General features: G+C 38.8%; 3 protein-coding genes and 1 long non-coding RNA gene across 7 annotated transcripts; 3 read left to right on the top strand and 1 right to left on the bottom strand.

Moving 5' to 3' along the window:
* The first annotated feature begins 600 nt into the window (after positions 1-600).
* Positions 601-6,220, top strand: LOC148419220 (hyaluronidase-2-like). Its single transcript, XM_088424005.1, has 4 exons — positions 601-699; positions 1,321-1,347; positions 1,969-2,921; positions 3,562-6,220. Exons 3-4 carry the CDS (start codon positions 1,998-2,000, stop codon positions 4,036-4,038), a joined length of 1,401 nt encoding a protein of 466 aa, XP_088280131.1. The 5' UTR covers positions 601-699; positions 1,321-1,347; positions 1,969-1,997; the 3' UTR covers positions 4,039-6,220.
* Positions 4,278-13,556, bottom strand: LOC148419221 (uncharacterized). The gene is made up of 2 exons (XR_015866644.1): positions 13,501-13,556; positions 4,278-4,468 (listed from the first exon to the last, which is right to left on the bottom strand). It is a non-coding gene; the product is annotated as an uncharacterized LOC148419221 (long non-coding RNA).
* Positions 6,476-9,738, top strand: abhd14a (abhydrolase domain containing 14A). Of its 4 annotated transcripts, XM_088423638.1 has the most exons (6): positions 6,500-6,567; positions 6,679-6,834; positions 7,248-7,527; positions 7,620-7,735; positions 8,657-8,892; positions 9,019-9,738. In XM_088423638.1, exons 3-6 carry the CDS (start codon positions 7,265-7,267, stop codon positions 9,199-9,201), a joined length of 798 nt encoding a protein of 265 aa, XP_088279764.1. In that variant the 5' UTR covers positions 6,500-6,567; positions 6,679-6,834; positions 7,248-7,264; the 3' UTR covers positions 9,202-9,738. The 4 variants fall into 4 exon arrangements, with proteins under 4 accessions (XP_088279763.1, XP_088279765.1, XP_088279762.1 ...); XM_088423637.1 differs by having other exon boundaries at positions 6,476-6,834; XM_088423639.1 differs by having other exon boundaries at positions 6,476-6,803.
* On the top strand, positions 11,164-17,712 carry LOC148419223 (aminoacylase-1A-like). The gene is made up of 14 exons (XM_088424006.1): positions 11,164-11,532; positions 12,029-12,093; positions 12,227-12,331; positions 12,530-12,624; positions 12,717-12,793; positions 13,327-13,416; positions 14,640-14,696; positions 14,791-14,864; positions 14,938-14,987; positions 15,833-15,977; positions 16,050-16,118; positions 16,197-16,276; positions 17,051-17,111; positions 17,208-17,712. Exons 1-14 carry the CDS (start codon positions 11,403-11,405, stop codon positions 17,370-17,372), a joined length of 1,263 nt encoding a protein of 420 aa, XP_088280132.1. The 5' UTR covers positions 11,164-11,402; the 3' UTR covers positions 17,373-17,712.
* The last annotated feature ends 4,554 nt before the right edge of the window (positions 17,713-22,266 follow it).

Genomic DNA, 22,266 nt, shown 5'->3' on the forward strand with positions numbered 1-22,266 from the left:
GTAAATTACTAGTTCGAGGGATTTTCTAGTGGGCGGGGTTGAGTGCATGCCAGAGTAGGAGACGAATCTGTGAATGTCATTAATGTTGTCTTCATGGGAAAATGCTTTCTGCAAAGCTCCTCAATATTGTTATCTTAAAAGGATAAAGAGATGAGTACGTGCTGTGCTCAAATCAATCCCATGTTATTGCGTTTTCAAAATGATTCAATAACTTGGTAGTCTTTATCCTGTGAGCATGATCTGCATAGATAGAACTTTTGCAATTAGTGCATTGTGTTTAGGTCCACCGTACTGGTTATGACTAAGTATTCTGTGGCTCCGTAATGTCATGAAAATTATATACTGTAAATTGGAAGTTGCACTCGACAGACTTAACAGTTATTTTAGTCAACGTGGAAGCACTGGTCATGATGTGCACATGGTCATGATGTGCACAATCACAAGTGTAATTTTCATGGTGTCATAATCATGGGATTAGGAAAATGCTTTGGTAAATTGACGCCTTTAGTAAACAGACATATCAAAAGTCAATCAAGAGGTGGAGTCTACAGGTTATTTAAACGAGGCAAAGGTGCATCACAACTCAGTGAGTGGAATTCACTCATCTCGTCAACAAAGACGAATACACATCGTTTTTAATAAGAAACCACTCAGAGAACTTCACGACTATCGCAATTGCCCCGATTTTGAAACGAGAAGGTAAGTCGCAGTATTGTACTTTGGGGTCATCTTAAAATCACACATTTGGACTTTTCATTCATTAAGCCAAAAACTCATGTTTTATTCATATTTGTCTCATCATTGTATACCCTCTAAATTTAAATAAATAATACGAAAGTTTTTTGTGATTTTCCTTCGCAATAAGCTTAAAATATAATAGCTAGTGTGCGTATCGCATAGTAGGAACCATTTAAGAACTGCTGTTGTTTTCCGGTACCGGAAGTTAGAGGACAGTCGTGGTTGTGGAACCGACCACTGGCTTTACTTGTAATGGGGGGGGACATGTCACGGTGCCATTTATTTACTAAGTATTCATTTATCTGAGAGGGAAGATGTTTTATCAGAAGTATCTTTTAGTGTTCACACAAACGAAGTTTTATCGTCTGGAATTGAAAGGAAGGGTTATTTCTTTTTTTTTTTTTTTTTAATCTGTGTGGACACCCCCTACACTTTTAAGATCGAATATTTCATCTGTTAATGAGCAACGTTGTTCCCGTCATCTCCCCTGCTGCGGTCTCCGTTTCTGAGTCCAAAGTGTGATTTTACTTTTTATGACCAGTATGTACTGAAGTATTATGACGGCTGTATTTCTCATGGCAGGTCCGTGGAAAAGTCATTTATCTATTGGTGAGTAGAAGGAACTTGGACGGGAAAAAGAGAACGCTATTCATTGAGCTAACTCAGCACATTTTGAAGATTCCGCTTTTCGGTACTCGATTAATTTAAAACTGCTGACAAAATAAATGTGAATGTAGTATATATTGGACTCGAAAGGGTTTATTTGTTTGTTATTTTGAGTTCACCGTTCAAATCCTAAACTTCAGTAAGTCTCAAACGCGAAGGATGCGTTCGTGGACTGCGGATGATTAACCTTTGTCATTTACGTAAAATCAAGACACATTCTTTTTGGATCAAAAAATACTTTCATTAATATATTAAATTGAACAACTTCGCGATACTTCAATATTGTATGTCAAATCAGTGCTCATTAAAAATACATACCTCGCAATTCGCGGAGAATAGGAACTGGCGAAAATCCGCGAATATTTAATCTTTCAATAAATAGTTAACTTTCTTTATAATGATATAAACAAACTCCATCATTCCAAAACACCCACTTACTATGAATAGTATTTTGCTGCAACAGAAATTAAAACATGTTTTGTTTATAGTATAAATTAAAATGTTTTCCATAAAGAGCCAACAGTAGGAATCATTGTTACATAACTGATGTGTTCTTTTTGGCAGAGTCACAAAAGAAAAGGTGAGAATTGGCCATGGAGGCTGTCTGGCTGCACTGCCTGATCCTGATTGTGACAACAACATGGACGGGTGTATGTGCGACACTTGCAAAGCAAACAAGATGGCCTTTATACTCCCAGACACCAGTTCTCCTGGTGTGGAATGCCCCCACGCAGGACTGCGCCCCGAGGCATGGTGTCACTTTACCTTTGGACCAGTTTGACATTGTGGCCTCGCCCAACGAGGGCTTTGTCCGACAAAACCTGACCATATTCTACAAGGAGCGCCTCGGCCTTTACCCTTATTTCGAGCATGATGGCACTGCAGTTAACGGGGGCCTTCCACAGCTTGCCAGCCTGGCTGAACACTATGAAAAGATGCCAGAAGGCGTGCAGAAATACATACGGGAACCAGGGGCTAAAGGTTTGGCTGTTATTGACTGGGAAGAGTGGCGCCCACTTTGGATCAGGAACTGGGATTCGAAAGACATCTATCGAAGTAAATCCCGGGAACTGGTGCTCAAGAAGAACCCAACCTGGAGCCAGGAGCATGCTGCAAAAGTGGCCCAGCAGGAGTTTGAGCTGTCCGCTCGTAAATTCATGCTGGAGACGCTGAAACTTGCAAAGAATATGAGGCCCCATCAACTGTGGGGCTTCTACTTGTTTCCAGATTGCTACAACCACGACTACAGGAACGGCTTGAAGAACTACACGGGTCGCTGCCCTTCTCTGGAGATGGACCGTAACGACCAGCTCAACTGGCTCTGGATGGAGTGCGCGGCGCTTTTCCCTTCCATATACATGGCACCCGTGCTGCGCTCCACACGTTACGGGCGTCTCTTCGTGCGCAACAGGGTGAAGGAGGCCATGCGCCTGGCTTCTGTAGGTGACGGATTGGCACGCCCGGTTTTTGTCTACACCCGACCTACGTACAGCAATCAGATGGTTCTCCTCACTGAGGTCAGTTGGAGTTTGTTTCATCACAGTCACAAGTACATAAGGATCACATGTCTGTCAGATGCGCACCATCATAAAATATTTGTTATCACTGTCATCTCAGATTTCTGAATTTATTTAGCTTTAACTCGTTCAATCCCAAAGACTTATGTATGTCTTTACAGAGTCTTTTTTTATTATTATTATGAATTAGTATTTTCTCGAATACTAGGGTAAATGAGTCCTAAAATGGCTGTTATTGAAGTCAGAATTCTTAGAGTGAGACTGATTTCTAAGAATTCTGACTTTTTTTTTTTTTTTTATCTTTGGAGTGACAATTCTAAATTTAAAATTTTGAGACTAAAGTAAGTATTCTAACAACATAATTTGGAGGAAAAAATGTCTAAAATTGAGAATCCTGCCAACTTTTTTTCCTCAAAAACACTTCCCTATATGCCTACCTGCGACCCTAATGAACACAAGAAACATTTTCTGATAGATATATTTTTTTTAATAACATGTTATTTAAGTTGTTTTCCATATTCTACAACTTCTACGGCAGTTGAATTTTGAGATTCCATAGTTTTCGCACCACACGTCTGCTAGCCCAGGTATTAGATTCATCTTGGCCCACGTGTGACCTGTGTGTGGCCTTGTTTTATAGACAGATCTGGTGTCCACCATCGGCGAGAGCGTTGCACTGGGGGCGGCCGGAGTCATCTTCTGGGGAGACTCGTCCTACTCGAGCGAGAGCAGCTGCTCGGCCCTGAAAGACTACCTCAACGGAGGTCTCGGCCGCTACCTGCTCAACGTGTCCACTGCGGCGGAGCGGTGCAGTCGGGCCCGGTGCAACCTGCGCGGCCGCTGCCTGCGCAGTCGGCCGGACGAAGACGTTTTCTTACATCTCAGCCCGTCCACGCACAGCATCACTCGACAGGACGGACGCTTAAAGGTGAGCGGCAAGCCCGGCCCGGCCGAGCTGGCTCTTTTCCGTCAACACTTCCAGTGCCAGTGCTACACAGGCTACCAGGGCGAGGCCTGTTCTCTGAGAGCCAAAGGGCAGAATAAAGCCCCTTCTGTTCTAGGAGCATGGTCATTTTCCCTTTTACTCCCGTTTGTGCTCCTCAATCTCTTACAGTGAGTAAATGAAGAAACTTACACCATTCACTTCTTGTGCCAAACAAACAAATAAAAAAAAAAAAAAAACAATAGCAGGGCTGGGAGACATGAATTTGTGTCAAGTTCCCGTTCAGTAATTATACGTATTAGCAGTGATAAGTGGCCGCCATCTTTGTGGAATTTTTCTAAAACATGGAATGAGAATTTTAAATACTTCTATTGTATCTAGAAATGGGGTGAGATTTTTTTTTTTTTTTTGGGGGGGGGGGGGTACACACAAGAATGTGCTGCTTGTTATTGCTCTGCATGACAACAAAGTCGAGTTTGGGCAAGTGAAAGGTTTTGGACCGTGACGCTAGTTTTGACATGTTGATCGGAATTTGGGCCTACCCTGAAACTTTTGTTGGTGTTTTTTTATCTGAAACTTGTCCGCCAGTTGCAGAAGTGGTTCCCTGAAAAAAGACAAAACGGAAGAAGTGAGGCGAATGCTGTGACGTAACAAAAGATATACCATTTTACTCGAATTTGAAGTTGCTTTTCAATCAGACTTTCGATAGGCAATATAATATAAAAGCATTCCTCCAAAATGCCTTTTATCCTACACAAAAGGCTCAATATCACCAGAATGCCTCATTCAATTAGAAAATTCTTTTTGCATTGTACTCAGCTTGAAAGGGGCAGTTTTTTTTTGTTTTTTGGGTGGGGGGGTTCTACATCGCCAATAATGCTGCTGAATGGGTTTACACATTTTACATGCGTGGTCTTATTTTTTGTTCACAGTCCTAGCAATTTTCAAATGGATTCACGTGAATGTGAGTCAAACTCTAGAAGCTCTTTTAATGCCGCATTCTCCAGTCATTTGTTTTGCAAAATTAATACATTTCTCCTAGGCTGCATGCCCCATGTGGTCCTTGACCTCCAGATGGTGATACACTCTTGTCTCACCTTATGTGCTTGTGAGACTGACTTTAGTTTTATTTCTTAATATTGGAAATTTGGGTGGACATATTATAAATTATAATAGTACTTTTTAGATGTTCTATTGTGCAAACATTTACATTTGTTGCCTAATTATTTTGACTTTGTCTAAAATCTGAACATCTGTCTAAAATCTGGCTACAAAGCATGCAAATTCCTTTCCATTTGTCTGCAATACTTAAAGATTATTTTCAACAGTTCAGATAACACATCTGCAGTTTCATTTGGTCCTGTACGGAAACTTGAACCCCCTAGCCTGTACTCCCACCCCCATCTCTTCTAATCCAACTTATTTTCCTGCTACAGCCAATCTTTCTAATATTTCGCGAATGCTGTTTTTAATTCTGCCTAAAAGAAACATGGGAAGAATGATGTAACAAAAACGACTGTATACAATATGTTCTTTTTATTAATCCATAACAATGTGGCTGGACCTTAACTGTTTTATTTTAGTGTGATGTTGCAGTCTATTGACGTTTTTAATGCAGTCTTCATCTCATCCTTCTATTGGTTTACAGTAACCTAATGCCTTTCAGTTTTTTTTGTAGAAAAATTACATGAGTATTTTGAGGAGGCATCTTCTCGCCTTGCTTTAATGAAAAAAAGTCTAGATTTTTTTTTAAACGTGTATTATTGACTTTAAATTGCAGTATAGGTATTATTCGAGCCCAATTTCGTTTTTAAGTGCTTGCACGTTGTTTCCTGCCTGAATTCCTGCTAAAGCAGGTGTGACGACAGTGACTACTGAAGCTTCATCATTTAACACACAGTATATTTGTTAAGTAATCGTTAGCTGGCGCTACATGAATAGTTTGTGTACTGTATACTTTAGGTTCTGTATTTATTCTTGATGCCATTGGGAAAACGAGTAAATGTGTTGGCAGTAAAAGGAATATCACAAATGTTATTCAACAGAATGTTTACAATGATGCAAACTTTCCGGAATTCTGCACTTTAACACGTTTTCTGTTGAGCAAAAGGCTGCTGCGTTGAGGTTATACAGGGATGACGAACGGTGCATTGTTGTATGATCTTTTTCATTTATTTACTTTGTTTACGGAGTTTTTTTTTTTTTTTGCGAGGTCTGTTTTGCTCAAACTTGTTGATGTTATAGTTTGAAACCAAACTAGGAAAAAATATTTCTTGTTTTAATTCGGTATCTGACTATTTAATGTTCTCATTTTATTAGGTACTTTTTTTTTACATTAAAAGCATTTGAATGTGAATTTGAACGTGTGCAGTATTTTTCTTCTACGTCTGCTTCATTTCTGAACTATATATATATATATATATATATATATATATATATATATATATATATATTTAGAATATAAGCGTGCATTTTTTACGATCAAATAGGCATATACAGTACAAAGATTACTCATTACGTAACATTTAAATTGATGAATACCATACGCTACGTAATGCAAAGGAAATTACGTATCCACTGCGGTTTGTTATGTGCAGCACGTAATGCAGTCCGTCAAGCAACAAGATTTAAACGCCAGTAATTATAATTTGACTAGGACTCTAGAGCTATTTTACATTTATCGCCGTTCGTCCATGACAACAGGTATAGCAAATTATTTTGGTCATTTGCAAAGCAAATTAGTTTGCATGACCTAGTTTGTAACGTTCTGAAGTACACATCGAGAGTCGACTTGGTGCAATAATTTTTCTTTAGGGCTACTGTATTGCATGGACTACTAAGCTAACCAACGTCAAGCCTCTTAAAAACAGCTTGCAAAAACCCGAGCGCTTTGAGTATGGAGACAAGACAACAATGAGGGCAACGCTGTCTTTTCTTTTGTGAGTGTCCTGCAGTGTCTTTCTTGTTACGGTATGTTTTCCTCTGTTTCAACTAATTCATCGTCAAGCATCCCACTGAGACGCATAGCATACTTAGCCAATATTATAGCTTTCCTCTACCTGAGGCTGGGGCGGGTTGTGTCATTTTTTTCTAACGTTATTGTTGTGGTTGTAGTTTTCAATAGTGTCGAAATATACTGCATACATAATGCTAGGGAATTCCCTGACCATTTGTCCAGGTGATACACCGCCCAATGCCTATTGACCATAATCTGAAGCGCACCATTCTCCTATTCAATATGATCAGAAATTCTTGAATGTCAACATTCCTTCGTAATGTGTCCTGGATAACATTAGTTATTTGCTTAAAATTGTATACATGCTTTGCAGTTCAGACACATTGAAAACAATAGGTATGCATGAGACCCATGGGCTTTTTTCCAGGTCGTTCATCCCACAAAATGAATTTCCTGCGCAATCGTATGATGGTTCTGGGCATGGTGCTGTTGGCTACCTTACTGCTGTACCTGCTGCTGCCCTCCATGCGTAATGGCAGCATGGAGCCATCCCTCACCGCGCAAAGACTCGGACTTCTGGCCACATCCCCGCCTCCGCTTCCTAACATCAATGTGTCAGTACGCACAGGACAGCTACCCGGGGACCCTCCGCTCTTTTTTCGTGAAGCTCTGCCCATTGACGGAGCTGGACGACAGATACTGCCCAGGTGATCTGATGCTACTATCTTTTTAACACCCAATTAGAACCTCAATTATTAAAGTGAGGTGAGAAATGCAATGGTATAGTATCTCATTGCAGGTTACAAGTGGTGCTTCTTCATGGCCAGGCCTTCACATCCAAAACATGGGAAGAGCTTGGCACCATGGCCCTTCTTGCAACTAATGGATATCAGGCCTTAGCCATGGACCTGCCAGGTACAATTCTACTCCAAAAGTCAAGTGGCTTATTGTGTGGCTGTACATGCTTAATTTAATTGCAATGGCATTAATCTAATTTCCAAAAAACAGCATTACAGCAGACTTTTCCAATATGTGTATTTAGGATACTATGAATAATTTGATAACTAACTTATTTATTATATGCATTTATTACCTTTAAAAACATTTTACCACTTGCAATTGACGGATAATGACATCACATGGATTTAGGTTAACCAATCACGGCTTAACTTGTGAATGTCACAATACCGAACGCAGAAAACACGTGAGACGTGATTGGTCATCAGCTAAGCTTTGAGTACATGTGATGTGATTTTCAGTCAACAGTAAGAGGACAAAAAGTGGTTTTGAAGTTATGAATTGTATATTAAGTCATCGATGTCTACTATTGCCGCAAGTAAACATCAAAGATCCCCTTCTACTGGGCTTATTACCATTGAGCACTATATAAATCAAAAGTCAAGTCTAACAATGATGGCAGGGAATGAAATAAAAACGGTTTACCAGTATTTAAAATTTACATTCTTCAAAGTACAACTTAGTGCAACTTATGTCCAAATAATAACTTTGCACAACTTAGTGCAACTTATGTCCAAATAATAACTTTGCAGATCTTGGTATGTTCTCAGCCACCTATATGATGTGGATGATACTTAATGATTTGGAATAATTTTTGCTTCAGTTACTAGTTTAAATTCCTCGACCTCTTTATGTGTATGAGACCATTTGAGTTTGATAATGTTTCAAAACCCTTGGATAAGCGGCTCTAGAAAATGGATGGATGAAAGTTATTGTGAATCTCACAGCATTGTGCAGTGTGCCCTCCAGTGGTTTAAAATAAGAACACTTATTTCAAGTATATGTGCGTAATCTTTATTAATACCTTTTTTTTTCTAGGTTATGGCAAGTCGCCCGACTCTGAGGCTCTGAAGACGGATCAGAGTCGAGTTGACCTGCTTTCCAGGTTCATGGAATCCCTGGGTGTGAGGGCAGCAGTGCTTGTGAGCCCTTCTATGAGTGGACATTACTCCATTCCATTCCTCATGAAAAATAGCGCACAACTACGAGGCTTTGTTCCCATAGCGCCCGTCGGTACTCGCAGTTACACGCCACAACAATATCAGAATATCCAGGTGAGGAATTTCGCCACTACACGATAATCCAATTGGAGCCAATTACAAATTCTGCCATAACAAAGATTACGATACGTACTTTTTTACGATACGTACTGTATTTTGACTCTGTAATGCGCTCTTCAGACACCCACCCTCATTGTGTTTGGGGCCCTCGACACTAATCTGGGTGCCCAGTCCCACAAGAACCTGGCCCAGCTTCCTCATCACGCCGTGCTCAAGTTGGATGGAGCTCGCCATGCGTGCTACATGGACAAGCCCGGAACCTTTCACCAAGGCCTGATCGACTTTCTCGGTAAGCTGAAGTGAGACGTGCCGCAACAAAGATGGACATAGGAAGAAATGAGGGTGGGCTTGAGTTTCCCAGGTTTGAGTTTTATGAGCTTGCTTTGACAAAAGAGTATTACAAAATGTTATTATTGTCATTTGACAATAATTACATGATAAATGATATGAATACAACTAAAGTAAAGCAAAATAAGATTTCTGACTATATATAATTTATTCATCATGATGAAACGATGTGTGCAATAAGCCCTGAACTGTACAGTCATGTGATGCAGTATTTCGCTTTGCATGAAATAAGTACAGTATTGAGTTTGCATTAGTGTTGCCATTTTTGTAGGTGACATGGGAGTTGATTGCTGTAAATTTTGCAAGATGTAGCAGCAGCAGGTGCATGCGCCCCGCGAAAAACTAGTGCTCACTTTTCATTTCAGCCATTCCAACTGAGCGCAAGAGATAAAAAATAAAGCAAAATGTTCTTTGTGATGGAAAATGTCAGGAAGTTCATGTTTAAAGACATGTTTATGTACGTGACAATAAAGTAACATCTAATATATAGTATATGCTGTGAGTTTGGACATTTTTTTCCAGAAACACACTTTGGTTACCCGGGGGATTCCAATCGCTGACTTCCTCCCAGGTGTTCTTTTTTTTTCCTGTTTCACTACAAGTAATATTGACATTTATGTGGGTGAGCCTGGAGTTGTACTTTTGCAACAGACTGGATAAAAAATTGACAGGAATTTTCCACTCAAAACAGTGCCAGCTAACTACCCCTCCTGTCATTCTGCTGGTCAGCAAACTGGAATGTGGAGTTATTTATGGATGGTATGTCACTCTACTATACTTAAATAAGGAAAACAAAATACTTTGAGACGGCTCCAACTTGAGCAGATATGCTGAATGAACCATTTTCAAATTATGTCATAAATCTGGTTAAGGTGAGCTGCATCAGCAGTGCTTTAAATGTCACACAGTGTACTGTAGTAGATTTGACTCAACGTTAGTCAACTGCAGTGTAATGGTACACTGTTTTTATGGTGGGTGCTGATCTTGCAAAGGAGATTTTGATGTCTTCTCCAGGTGCAGTGAAAATAAAATAAAGTGCTTTCAAAAATCCAGATGGACACATTGCGACCTTGGATTAACATTAAGCATGGCTGTAGTAAGTAGGAAAAGTCTCTAGCGTTTAGGGAAGTTCAGACGAAAGATGTACTGTTGTTTATAGAACCGGAATTATGGTAAAACATCTAGTGAGAAGTGGGCTATGACTTCAAAGTAAAAGTATGTACAAAAACCTCTAACTTTACTGCAGGAGCTGTAGAGACAATACTCAATGTTCAACTGTACTAATAACCACCTAAAAACAGCTACTTACCGCTTCAAGTAAAACTATAATGGCCAATATCACAATACAGCAATAGTGCTGCCAGGATTTATTTTCAAAAAATGAGGTCATGTGACTGTAGTGTTGTGCATAGTTTGAACATTAACACTGCATTTGAAATTACTTTAGAACGAAAAAAAAACACTGGAAAAAAAAGATTCAATTTTTTTGCACATAGACATTAAAAATATAAAATTACTTAAAAACATTGGAACAAAAAGTTCGTAAAAATGAAATGTACATTTATTGTACTGTGCAAAATTTGAATCTTATGTTTACAAATGGAATTTAAAAAATGTACAATGCAGTATTTGAAAATGCACTGAACTGGGTTAAAAAAAAAAAAAGTTAAAACTGGATGTATGCAAAACTACATGTTACCATCCCAAATTTTGCAAACAAAAAAACAATTTCAGGCAGTGAAGTTTTTGCTTTTACAATTCCATATCAAAACCATAATGACATTTTTTGTATCTTAGACAGAATGTAACACAGTATTTTATGCATTAGAACCAAAAAAATGATCAGTAAAATGATCATCAGCGTCTTTTATTTTGAAGTAAACTTCCGTCCGCTTTTACCGTAATGCTGACACGAAACCTGACAATTTGATTTGTTTTTCTGGAAAGCGGCGCGGCGGTGAATTGACAGCGAGACAGCCCGTTGAGTATCGGACTTCACCCCCAAACATCTATATTATAAAAAATATAGTTTCTATAAAATCTATCTGGAAGTAATTTGAGTCGGATATACACGGCCTGACAATTACGCGACAGACTGATTTAGCTCGAGCCAGCTGGCACCTTCCACACATTGTACGTCTTGTCAGAACGTCAACATGCTACCTGACAAAGACGACGGGCCGGGGAGAACAGGTGGACAGGTGACCTCCGAGGACGAAGACCCTTCCGTCAGTCTGTTCAGGGAGTATCTCCGTCTCAGGACGGTCCATCCAGAGCCTGACTATGGTGAGTTATCAACTTGATTGATCAACTGACACGTGGATAGTGTCAGACAAAAGCATTACCGTACATATCAGATAGTCAGACGATTGATTGGGTCCATCAGAGACCCAATATAAGATCAACATCGATAAGGCTTGCTAATAATAGAGATAAGTTTGCACCATGTTTAAACAGATGTACGAATTGTCAGGTTGTTGTTGTTGTTTTCATTTGTATACGTGAAAACAACTTGAGAATAGCCGTCCAAAACATTTCACTTCTTTGACACCAGTTACTGTTTTCCCAGGGCTTTTGGTATGAAACGTCTAGATAAAAATAAAAATAAATAAAAAAAATTCAGAGTAACTAAGGCTAGATTTCACAGAAAAAAAATGCAAGGTGAATTCATAAAATGTGAGTAGCAACGAGACAGGCATTCATTTGTTTACATAAACAAGTTGTTAGTTTTTAAACAAACAAACAAAACACTTTGTTGTTCTTTCTAATGTCTCAATTGTAGATAGTGCGCTGCAGTTTCTGGACAGATTGGCAAGGGAACTTGGACTGCCCATCAAGAAGATTGAGGTGTGTTCTTACGACGGCACATTCTAACACGATTAGAAAATTAGTTTTGCTATGTTAAATTTGCCACTATAGAATGGAAACAATTCAGGGCTATACAAATAAAATTTGATTGATTGATTGATTCTCTTGACAGGTTTATCCAGGCAAAGTCGTGTCCATCATAACCTGGGAAGGGAGCAATCCCAACTTGAAATCCGTTTTATTAAATTCCCACACAGATGTTGTTCCTGTTTTCCAGGTAGAGTACAACCCCCAATCTTAGTTGAATATACTGTGGGTGAATGTTTTTGTACCCCGTGATCGGCTGCGATAGGCTCCAGCTCACCCGCAACATTAATGAGGACAAGCACTATAAAATGAACGCATGGAACACATCTTGCGCAGTACTTTTTTCTAGACATCTATCCAAATACAGATCTGTCATCCTCCTCTCCAGGAGCACTGGAAGTACGACGCCTTCGGTGCTTTCAAAGATGCAGAAGGCAACATTTACGGCCGTGGTTCGCAGGATATGAAATGTGTGACAATACAGTGGGTATAAAAAGCCTGGACACCTCTCCTGCACAATACAATGAAAAAATCACTCTTCCGACTTCCTCTTCAGACTTGTCTTGTCTGTCCAGGTACATTCAGGCTGTGAGACGACTGAAGGCCCAGGGGCAGAGATTTTTGCGCACTGTGCACTTAACATTTGTCCCTGGTAAGTGATACCGTGACGTGACGTCTTTCCTCTGATTTTGTTGAAACTTCCGTTAGATCTCTGAGAACATCGAGGGCATGATTGAATCTGCTCAAATGATACTCTCGCTTGTGGGGAATTTTGAATGGTTTCTGACCTTTTCTAATGGTTTGAACGAGTAAAAGATGAGACAAAAGGAAGTGTCAAGAACTCTGCCACAATCAAAGGATAATTTAAAAAAAAAACGATTTATGTATAGTAGTTTTCTTTAGGATACACATATAAGGCACATCATGCATTTGTAACATAAACTTGAAATAAGAAAGACCTCAGAGTAGAAAACAGTGCGCTACTGTACCAGTGCAATATCTACTGTGGATGTCCATATTTCTACCAGGAAAAACAAATTGGTTGCTTTTGAGGCCCCCAAATTGGTGATTAATACATTCACTGCCATTTTAAATTGTTTGAATTAAAAAAAAAAAAAAACGCCTGGTGCTGGGACCCTAATAACTACATGATTAAATTCATAAATTAAAATTTTTGTCATGTAGATGAAGAAGTTGGAGGTGAGAAAGGCATGGAAACGTTTGTGAGGCATCCTGAGTTCCAGAAATTAAACATTGGCTTTGCCCTGGATGAAGGTAAATGGATGACGCATCAAGTTAACAAGCGCAAGCTTAAACTCTTGACAGTACTCAGTTACTTATTTGAAATGAATAAATTACCGTAATGTTCCACGATGGTGCTGAATTTTGTCATGTTGACTGCTGCCATATCTTCTGTCGAGGGACCTTTGATCTTTCATACGTTTATCTATCCTTGTTACAATTTTGGTCTTTGATCCCAGTGAGTTGTTACTATTATTGTGAGATAGTTTCATCACTGTTTGTGCTGTCAGTCTTGGCACAAACATATTGAATATGTTAAATGTAATGCTATGCAGTAATGTAGTTTATTAAGAGAATGTTATGCAACACCTGTGACACATTTTTTCATTCTAACACGCTTCTCCTTATGTACCATTAAAATACTTTATTAACTGATTATTTGGACACGTTTTTAGTATGTATTGTATGATACAATTAAAGCAGCATATTTGCCTTAAGCTTCATAAGCAATTTCGGTCCCCCATAAAGCTGAATGCCTTCCTCACAAATGGATTTGAATACAAGTAATGTAATAATCGTTAAAAAAAAGAAAAGAAAAGCTTTATCACTTTTATTCTTAGCCCTTAGGTCATTTTCATTATCTGTTATTGCTTTTCTTATTGTTAGCTAATTTAAAAATGATATGATGTGATGTGATGATGATAACATCCATCTTTATTGTAATTAAAAACAGGCCAAGAAAAGGAATTTTATTCATCCCAAATGCGTGTTGTTTTTGGATCAGGAATACATGTGCAATATTTAAATACGTAGAACAAAGTTGCACACAAATGACTTGGATGGATTGCAGTTATGAGATAAGCATATTCTGATACGCTGCGGAAGTGCTTGGTCCAGTTGTATTGATTGTACACTACTGGTTCATAGTAGGGATGAGCGAGTATTCTTTATAGTTTTAATGAAAACAACAAACGGTTTTATGGTATCGGTACTCAAGATGGTAGCCGATATTAGTATCGGCCACGGACTTAGAACGGTTTTATGATCATGAACTAAAAGTGACAATTTATAAGGATGGATTAATTTCATGGGCATTTAAGAAAAAGGCTATATTGGAATATGTAGGTGTTTCTTTAAAACATCCTTTTTTGTAAGGGCGTGTATGAAGTGCTACTGGTAACAAGAGTTGAATAGTCTGAAAAAAGTGGTATCAAACATCCCTAATTTATAGTTTTTACGCCATATTTTCTCTCTAGGTTTGGCCAACCCTGGTAACGCCTTCACGGTTTTTTACGGCGAAAGGAATCCCTGGTGTGAGTACACAATTCAGCCATTTCATCTCAAATGAATCATTTCAAGGTGTTCAAGTTGATGTTAAATCAAAACAGTGTGTGGGACACTTTCCAGGGATTACCATCCACTGTCCAGGAAGTCCGGGTCACGGCTCGAGATTTGTGGAGAACACGGCGGCTGAGAAGCTGGTGAGCTTCTGAGTTGTGAGTTCATGTTTGTTTAAACCCTCGTGCACAACGCCGATCCTTTGTGTTTTAACAGCGCCATATCATCAACTCTTTCCTGGGATTTAGAGAGAAGGAGAAACACAGGTAAGCGTGGAAGAACTTTTAAAAGTCTGTTTTTGTTTACTTGTTGTTTCTCCACTCTTCATTTGCACTATGCTGTTAATGTGGAGGGATATGTTTTAGAGCTGAAATGGATGATATGGTGAGATCATATCTATAAAAAAATAAATACATTTTAGTTGCTTTTTTTTAATTGTATAAAATGATAGATAGCATGCAGTGACTTAGGTGTCTTTAGAATTACTGTGGCTTGGGCAGTTTATTGCTTTCATTTGCAGCAAAATTTAAGATAGAAGCACGAGAAGATGGCAGCAAACTCAACTCAATTCACAACACACGCAGTTTGGAAGGCAGTGCAAAAATTCTTTACCCAAAGAGGCTTCAAGCTGTTTATTTCCACTCCCAGTTGAAGTCCAAACTTTAACTCAAACTAAACGATCGCAAAGACGAACAGTCACACTCACAAACATACCTAAGGACAATTTAAAGTGTCCGATTTACCTAGCATGCATGTTTTTAAAGCTAACAAATCAAAACGACACGGGCATGCCGGCAAATGGCACCAAAGGATGTTGTTAATCTTCAAGCAACAAATATTGAGCCCAAACAGTGAAGCAACACATGTAGACAGACAATATCCCATTAACGGGATTACATTCCACAATTTATAATTCAATCGACTAATATTGCTGCAGCTTACTTAGCCAGTGGTGAAACTCTTATTTATGTATGTCTGTATTGTTTACCTGGTGGTCACGATACACGCATAAGACAAGTAGGTGAGCAGTGATATAGCGAGGGAACACCGTACTTCAGTGGTCCTAAATGAAAATAGTTTGTGTGTTGTTTTGTACGTACGTCAATTTCAGGCTAAACACCAGCCAGTGTTTCACGCTCGGTGATGTCACCACAGTGAATATGACCATGGTGAAAGGGGGTGTGGCCTACAATGTCATTCCAGCTGAAATGGATGTCAGCTTTGACCTGAGGATCCCGCCAACAGTAAATCTACAGGTGAGTACGTATGAACATGATGGTGGATGTGTGTGATTCCTCCACTTCAAATGTTGTTTTTTATCATATCAGGAGTTTGAGGAGGTGATCCAGGACTGGTGTAAAGAAGCAGGCGATGATGTCACGTATGACTTTGCTCAGGTTAGCAATGTGCCTTGCTTGGGTTCTTTACTGATGCTTTATCTTAAAAGCTCATTTGGCTGCCATTCTTTTATGCAGAAACATATGAACCAGACCATTACTTCCACACAAGACACTGATCCCTGGTGGAGTACCTTTAGTCAAGCCTGCAAACAAATGTGAGTTTGCCTGACTCATCGTTTATACACACACAATGTATGTACATATGAACAGCAGACACACTCTTATACTCCTTTCAAATTACGTACTCATGTTAATGTCAGGCAAGATCAGCACTTTTAAAGGTCCAGCTATGCAATTTTAATTACTTGAAGGTTCCTCCTTGCCTGAGACCTTTTATCTGATCATTAATCTTAGAAAACACGCTGAGATATATATTTATTTAGTCTTATATGTCTGGACTAGGTGACAATGGTGAGTAGATTTAAACTTGACTTCAGATTCATTCAATATTTATTCATTCATTTATTTATTTATCCCAAAAGGGAAATTCAATAGCCACACCGTGACAGTTTTGCCAAAAATTGCTAAAGTTTATATACAGTTGGGGGGACATCTGTCTTACGTTTCAATTTGATTCATGGGTCTGTTCTCTTCAGAATTGATTTTCAATTTGAAACAGATTTTCGATTAAAATTGATTTGATTGACACTGATTTCTGCATCAATCTATATTCATCCATCCGTTATCTGTAGCCGCTTAACCTAACAAGGGTCACTGGCTTTCTGGTACCTATCCCAGTTGGCTTGGGTAGTGGGCGGGGGACACCCTGAACTGGTTGCCTGCCAATTACAGGGTACACAGAGACGAATAACCTTTTTTTTTTTTTTTTGGGGGGGGGGGGGTCACACCATTCATATGCAGCATTTAGGCACCCTTATGACCTTCAAAATTGACCCATGCTATTATGTCTTGAAAATGTCATGCTGCAGGGATATGACCCTACAGAAGGAGATTTTTCCCGCTGCCACTGACAGTCGTTTCATTCGAGCTGTGAGTATTTATTTACCCTCTTTCTGTGACTGTTCTCTACCTTTGTTTATTATTAGTTGTGCCATTTTTTTGTTGACCTGTCGAATGCCCTTTTAGGTGGGTATTCCTGCCATTGGCTTCTCCCCGATGAATCACACACCCATCCTACTGCACGACCACAATGAATTTCTGAATGAACGCATCTTCCTGAAAGGGATCGACGTATATGAGAAGCTCATCCCAGCTCTCGCCAACGTACCTGCCACTCCAGATGAAGCCTAAGTGCTCTTTTTTTTAAAAATAATATTACCAAAGAAGAAGAATCTCATATGTATGACAAAACCACAAATTATGGCCAGGCAACACTGATTGTTTTCATGATTCTCAGGTTCTAAGTTTGATTTAATAATGAAAAATAGGACATTCTAGTCTTAAAAGACGCATTTCCATGGAGATTCGGTTGTCTGACTGGAGTAATGTACTCATTTGACTAATTGACTGTTAAGATTACCGTGGATAATTGAAAAGTACTTGAATGAACTACCTTGAATTTAAATTAGTATTTCATCACTAGAATTTTATTTTATGAATTGCATTTTAATAAATATATTTGATCACTATAGTCAAGTTTCCATCTTTCATTTTTACAATGAAATGACCTTGAAGCGAGTTTTCCAAACGGCCTTCATGTTTAACCAGTCAGCCATCTGCTTCAAGGGCAGGTAATAAGTCAGTAATATTTAGCAAAAGTCACGTGCTACATTATTACCAACATCTTAATGTGCTCCCGGAATTTGTTATCTGTGCAATCCTGTTTTTGAGAGTGTTAAATTTGTTGCATTGATCTTACCGTTTCCCCCCCCTAATCTTTTTAGATAAAATGTATTCATTTTATTAATTTTCTTAATAATTACTGTTTGCTCATTCGTATTTTTCAATAATTTCATTCAGTAATCGTTTAAAATGTTAATTTCAAATGGACAGTAATATAAGGCAGCAATCTATTTTAGTCCTCAGTTTTCACCGTGTGAAGTTTAATTGCACATTCACGACACCAGGTGGTGCAATAGCGCTATCATCGTCAAAGTCCGTGCTTTTTAGCAGTTTAGTTGGACAAAAATGCTTTAGTTTTAAAGAGGACTGACATTTTCTTTACAGGCGTTTTTTAATGTACAATACTTACTTCTGTACACCCTGCAAAAGTTATTATTTGTTTTTTCTTTTGTTAATGTGAAAAAGTATACAATTTTATGCATACTTATACATTTTTCATCGATAACGATCTTATAAATAGTCATCACAACGAGTGGAGCATGGCATGTTTTCTCTTTCCTTGGAGGGGTTGGGGGGCGGCTTTGCAAAAAAAAACCACACAAACAAGAGAAGCACTGGCCTGATAATTGAAAAAAATGGGAATTAACTAAAAAAAAAAATATTTAATTAGATATAATAAGGTATGGAAAATAAGTTGAATCATTGTATTTATGAATAATATTGAAAAATAAAGAGTCAAGACCAAACATTTCTGTATGACCATTACAGTCCCACTAGTTTAAACAGTTTTGTGATAAATACTCTATGGAATATGAATTGGACAAAAAAAAAAACTGCATCCATTTTCATCCCTTTTAGGGGGTGGTTTGGCTCGGCTTGTGAAGGTCACCTGACCACCTTTGAGTGGTATTCATCCAGTTTTTGGAAAATGAATTCTCACTATTGCGGGTTTGAGGTGAGTTTGAGGTGCCATAAGTGATTGTGAACCCTCCACATATTTTATTTGCAAGACTGTTTACATGACAGGCGTGTTCACATTCACAGTTCAGCTCCCTTTGGAGCTCTCGTCCAATTAACTGTGTTTGCCTCTCCAAGGGGAACTGGCAGGAGGGCTGCGCAGTCAGTAATTAGTCTTGGCTCTCCCCAGGACATGACAGCTGTACTCGCACATGGGGGAGCCGCCAGGGACGTACGTGACTTAAAGCTGAACCCACATCTGCCCTCCCCGAGCGGGCAAAAGATAGTGGCGGTTATCGGCTTTACGATGAAAAGTCAATTTGATGGTAAAACACACCTGTTAACAACAGAGATCACTAAGCTTTTTGAAATTGAGCTACTTCTTGGGCATTACCAATTTCATACACACTTCAGAAATATTAGCAAGCTCAATTTACCATTTTTTTTAGCTAATTCATTCTCATTGACATCTATAGATGTCAAAGATACATATTAAAGTAATAGTCCACTCATTTCAGCCATTTTCAGCAGTACAATTCCTTTAAATTTAATTAAATGACACTTTTTTATGTATAGTTTATACTGTATCTTTTAAAACCCATTTTCCTGTTGCTGCTGACTGAAAATGACATCACCTATACTCAAGTTTTGGGTAACGACCAATCCTGGCTCACCTGTTACCAGACTTAAGCACATTGTGTTTGTAAAAGTATCCATTGTAATAATTTAGTCATCAAATAACAGATTCATATCTAGTCCGCTTAAAAAGGATTTTTGACTTAAATAGCTATCAATCGCATGGAGCTCTGTTTTTCACTGGCAGCCCAGTATAAATCGATCTTTGATGCGTATAGCCATCAACGGCAGTGAAAGAGTTAATTACAGACAAAATAATATGTTTTTAATGCTGAAAAAAAGAAATAAGGGAACCATCCCTTTAATTGTGCCAGCAGAGATAGTTATTCAGTTCTGTATGTGTGTGTGTGTGTGTTTTGTGCGTGCGTGCGTGTTTTTCCTGATGAGGCATCACTCACTCACCTCTTATTCCAGTCATCTCAGGTAAAGCTCAAGTCACATCAGGTCAACACAGCTTTGTCCAGTATGGCTGTGAAGTCAAATCAAATTTAAATGTGTTCATAACAAATTTACCTTGTTTTGAAAGCAGAGGCCGGCAAAAACGTTCAATGATGTATATAAAAGGTTGCAGCAGTGGTTAGCATGTCTGCCTCACAGTTCAGGGACCCGAATTCAAATCCAGCTGGCTCCGGCCTTCCTGTGTGGAGTTTGCATGTTCTCCCCGAGCCCGTTTGGGTTCTCTCAGGGCACTTTGACTTCCTTGCACACTTCAAAAACATGCATGGCAGGTGAATTGGACATACTAAATTGTGATTGGGTGCGTGAATGGTTGTTCGTCTCTGTGTGCCCTGCGATTGGCTGGCAACCAGTCCAGAGTGTTTCCCGCCTACTGCCCCAAGCCAGCTGGGATAGGTACCAGCAAGCCTGTGATCCTTGTGAGGATAAGCGGCTCTAGAAAATGGTTGGAGGGATATAAATATTTTTTGAATTTCTCACTTTTTTTTGTAATTATACAGTAGCTGGCTGTAATTTTACAACTGTGCTCAAGGGATGAAAATAATCAAACGAAATATATTCTAATGAAAAATTTAGAGGATAATAATAAAAAACTTTTTTTTTTCTGTATCTGAAGGAGCATGCACACTAAATCTTCCAACTGAGTGGCATTTCTTTCCACTGTGAACACCTGCAGTGCAACAACACCAGCAATACTTATTGAAATGTCATGCATTGACTGCATTTACTCATTGACGACCACTGACGGCTATAGACGTCAAAGATCCATTTACTGCCCTTGGCACCTAAAATAGTCCAAATCCATTTTAACTTAGATGTATTCGCCAGTATGCAGGAATGAATCTCAAATCCACTGTTCAAAAAAAAATAACAAAATTGAAGGCAGATATTTGGGATCTTTAATAGTGAAATTACATTTGTGTATCAAATGCAATAAAGGCTGCCAGCAGCGTATGCAGATAAGCCGAAAGCAGAATTGTGCTGTGTTACATCACAGCTGGGACTTGGGGGAGTATTTCTTTTGTGCACCTAAAAGATTTGAAGACTATTACCAATGGGGCTGAAAATGTTCCTGTAATAAAGTGCAAGCCCATGTAAATGTTCTCGCTTGGCTTCCTTTTTTAATGTAGTATTTGATCACTTATTTCCCTTCATTTCTCTTGCTCATACAAAGAAGAAAATGTAAAATGTCTGGCCAATACTCTAAAGTGTTACATCATAGCGAGGTCTTGCAGGCTTATTTCCACGCTCTGTTTGTGCTGATTCTGCATGGTTAGAGAGATCCCAGCCTCTGCACCGCAATACTTCACGCATATAATAATCAGGCGGCCGAACCTCTGTCAGGCCAGCGATTGCGAGCGTCTAATCTATATTCATGAAGACTGTACAGACTTATATTTTTTTCTACAGAAAATTAATGAATACAAGCAATGTGAAAATGGGCATTTTTCTATTTTTTTTTCTTAACCCCTAGGCCGTCAAAAATTGTGATGAATATGCTTTGAATTATTGAACACCATCATACCAGTTATTGAATATAGGATGTAATTGACCAAAGATGGTTATATTAAATAAACTGCCTTCTCTGTGTTGAAGATTTACAGAAGTAATAATTCAAATAGTTGTTTTCAGTCCCAAATAGTCCCAATAACCCCAAATAGCTCTTATGTACAAATTGGGCAGGGATACAGTATAGACCAAAAGTTTAGACACACTTTCTTATTCAATTTTTTAAAGTAATAATAGCCACTCGTTTTTCTTCAGTTAGCCGATTGGTTCTTGCCTGATGAATTTTAACAGTCACCCAATAGGACTGTTGGCATCAACCTGACTTCTGTGCAACACTTCTGCACAACACAACTGATGGACGCAACTGATGGTCCCTCCCACGTTTCACTTTAACCAACCAATGGAATAAAAGGACAGACTGATGTCGACGTCAATGGGGACCATCATGTAAAACGTGATTGGCAACACATACAGTCAATTTCCTAATAAAGTTTAAAGTTACCTCAGCCATCCGATTCTGAAGGTTTCAATCCGACCATCCCAGCAATGAAGCGGAAGTCTGATCAGAAAATGATCAACAGATTGCTACTAAATAAATAGAATAAACGTGATACAATATCATGGAGGATCAAATATAAGAATTTAGGTTGAAAAAATAGGTCAGTACTTCAGATTGTGCTGAGCGCAGCAAAGAAGGCCTTGCTGGCCCTGACATTCCAGCACTTGAAATTGATCTCAACGAGTTTAGCACAATAGTGAACGTATTGCTCAGTTTTTCCCTTTCTGACAGTGTCCATCACAAATGCGCTTTGTTATATTCCTGCAAAGGAAGGGCTTCTTTTCT

Source organism: Hippichthys cyanospilos, chromosome 9, assembly GCF_059441005.1.
Source record: "Hippichthys cyanospilos isolate Australia breed blue-spotted pipefish chromosome 9, RoL_Hcya_1.0, whole genome shotgun sequence".
NCBI classification, from domain to species: Eukaryota; Metazoa; Chordata; class Actinopteri; order Syngnathiformes; family Syngnathidae; genus Hippichthys; species Hippichthys cyanospilos.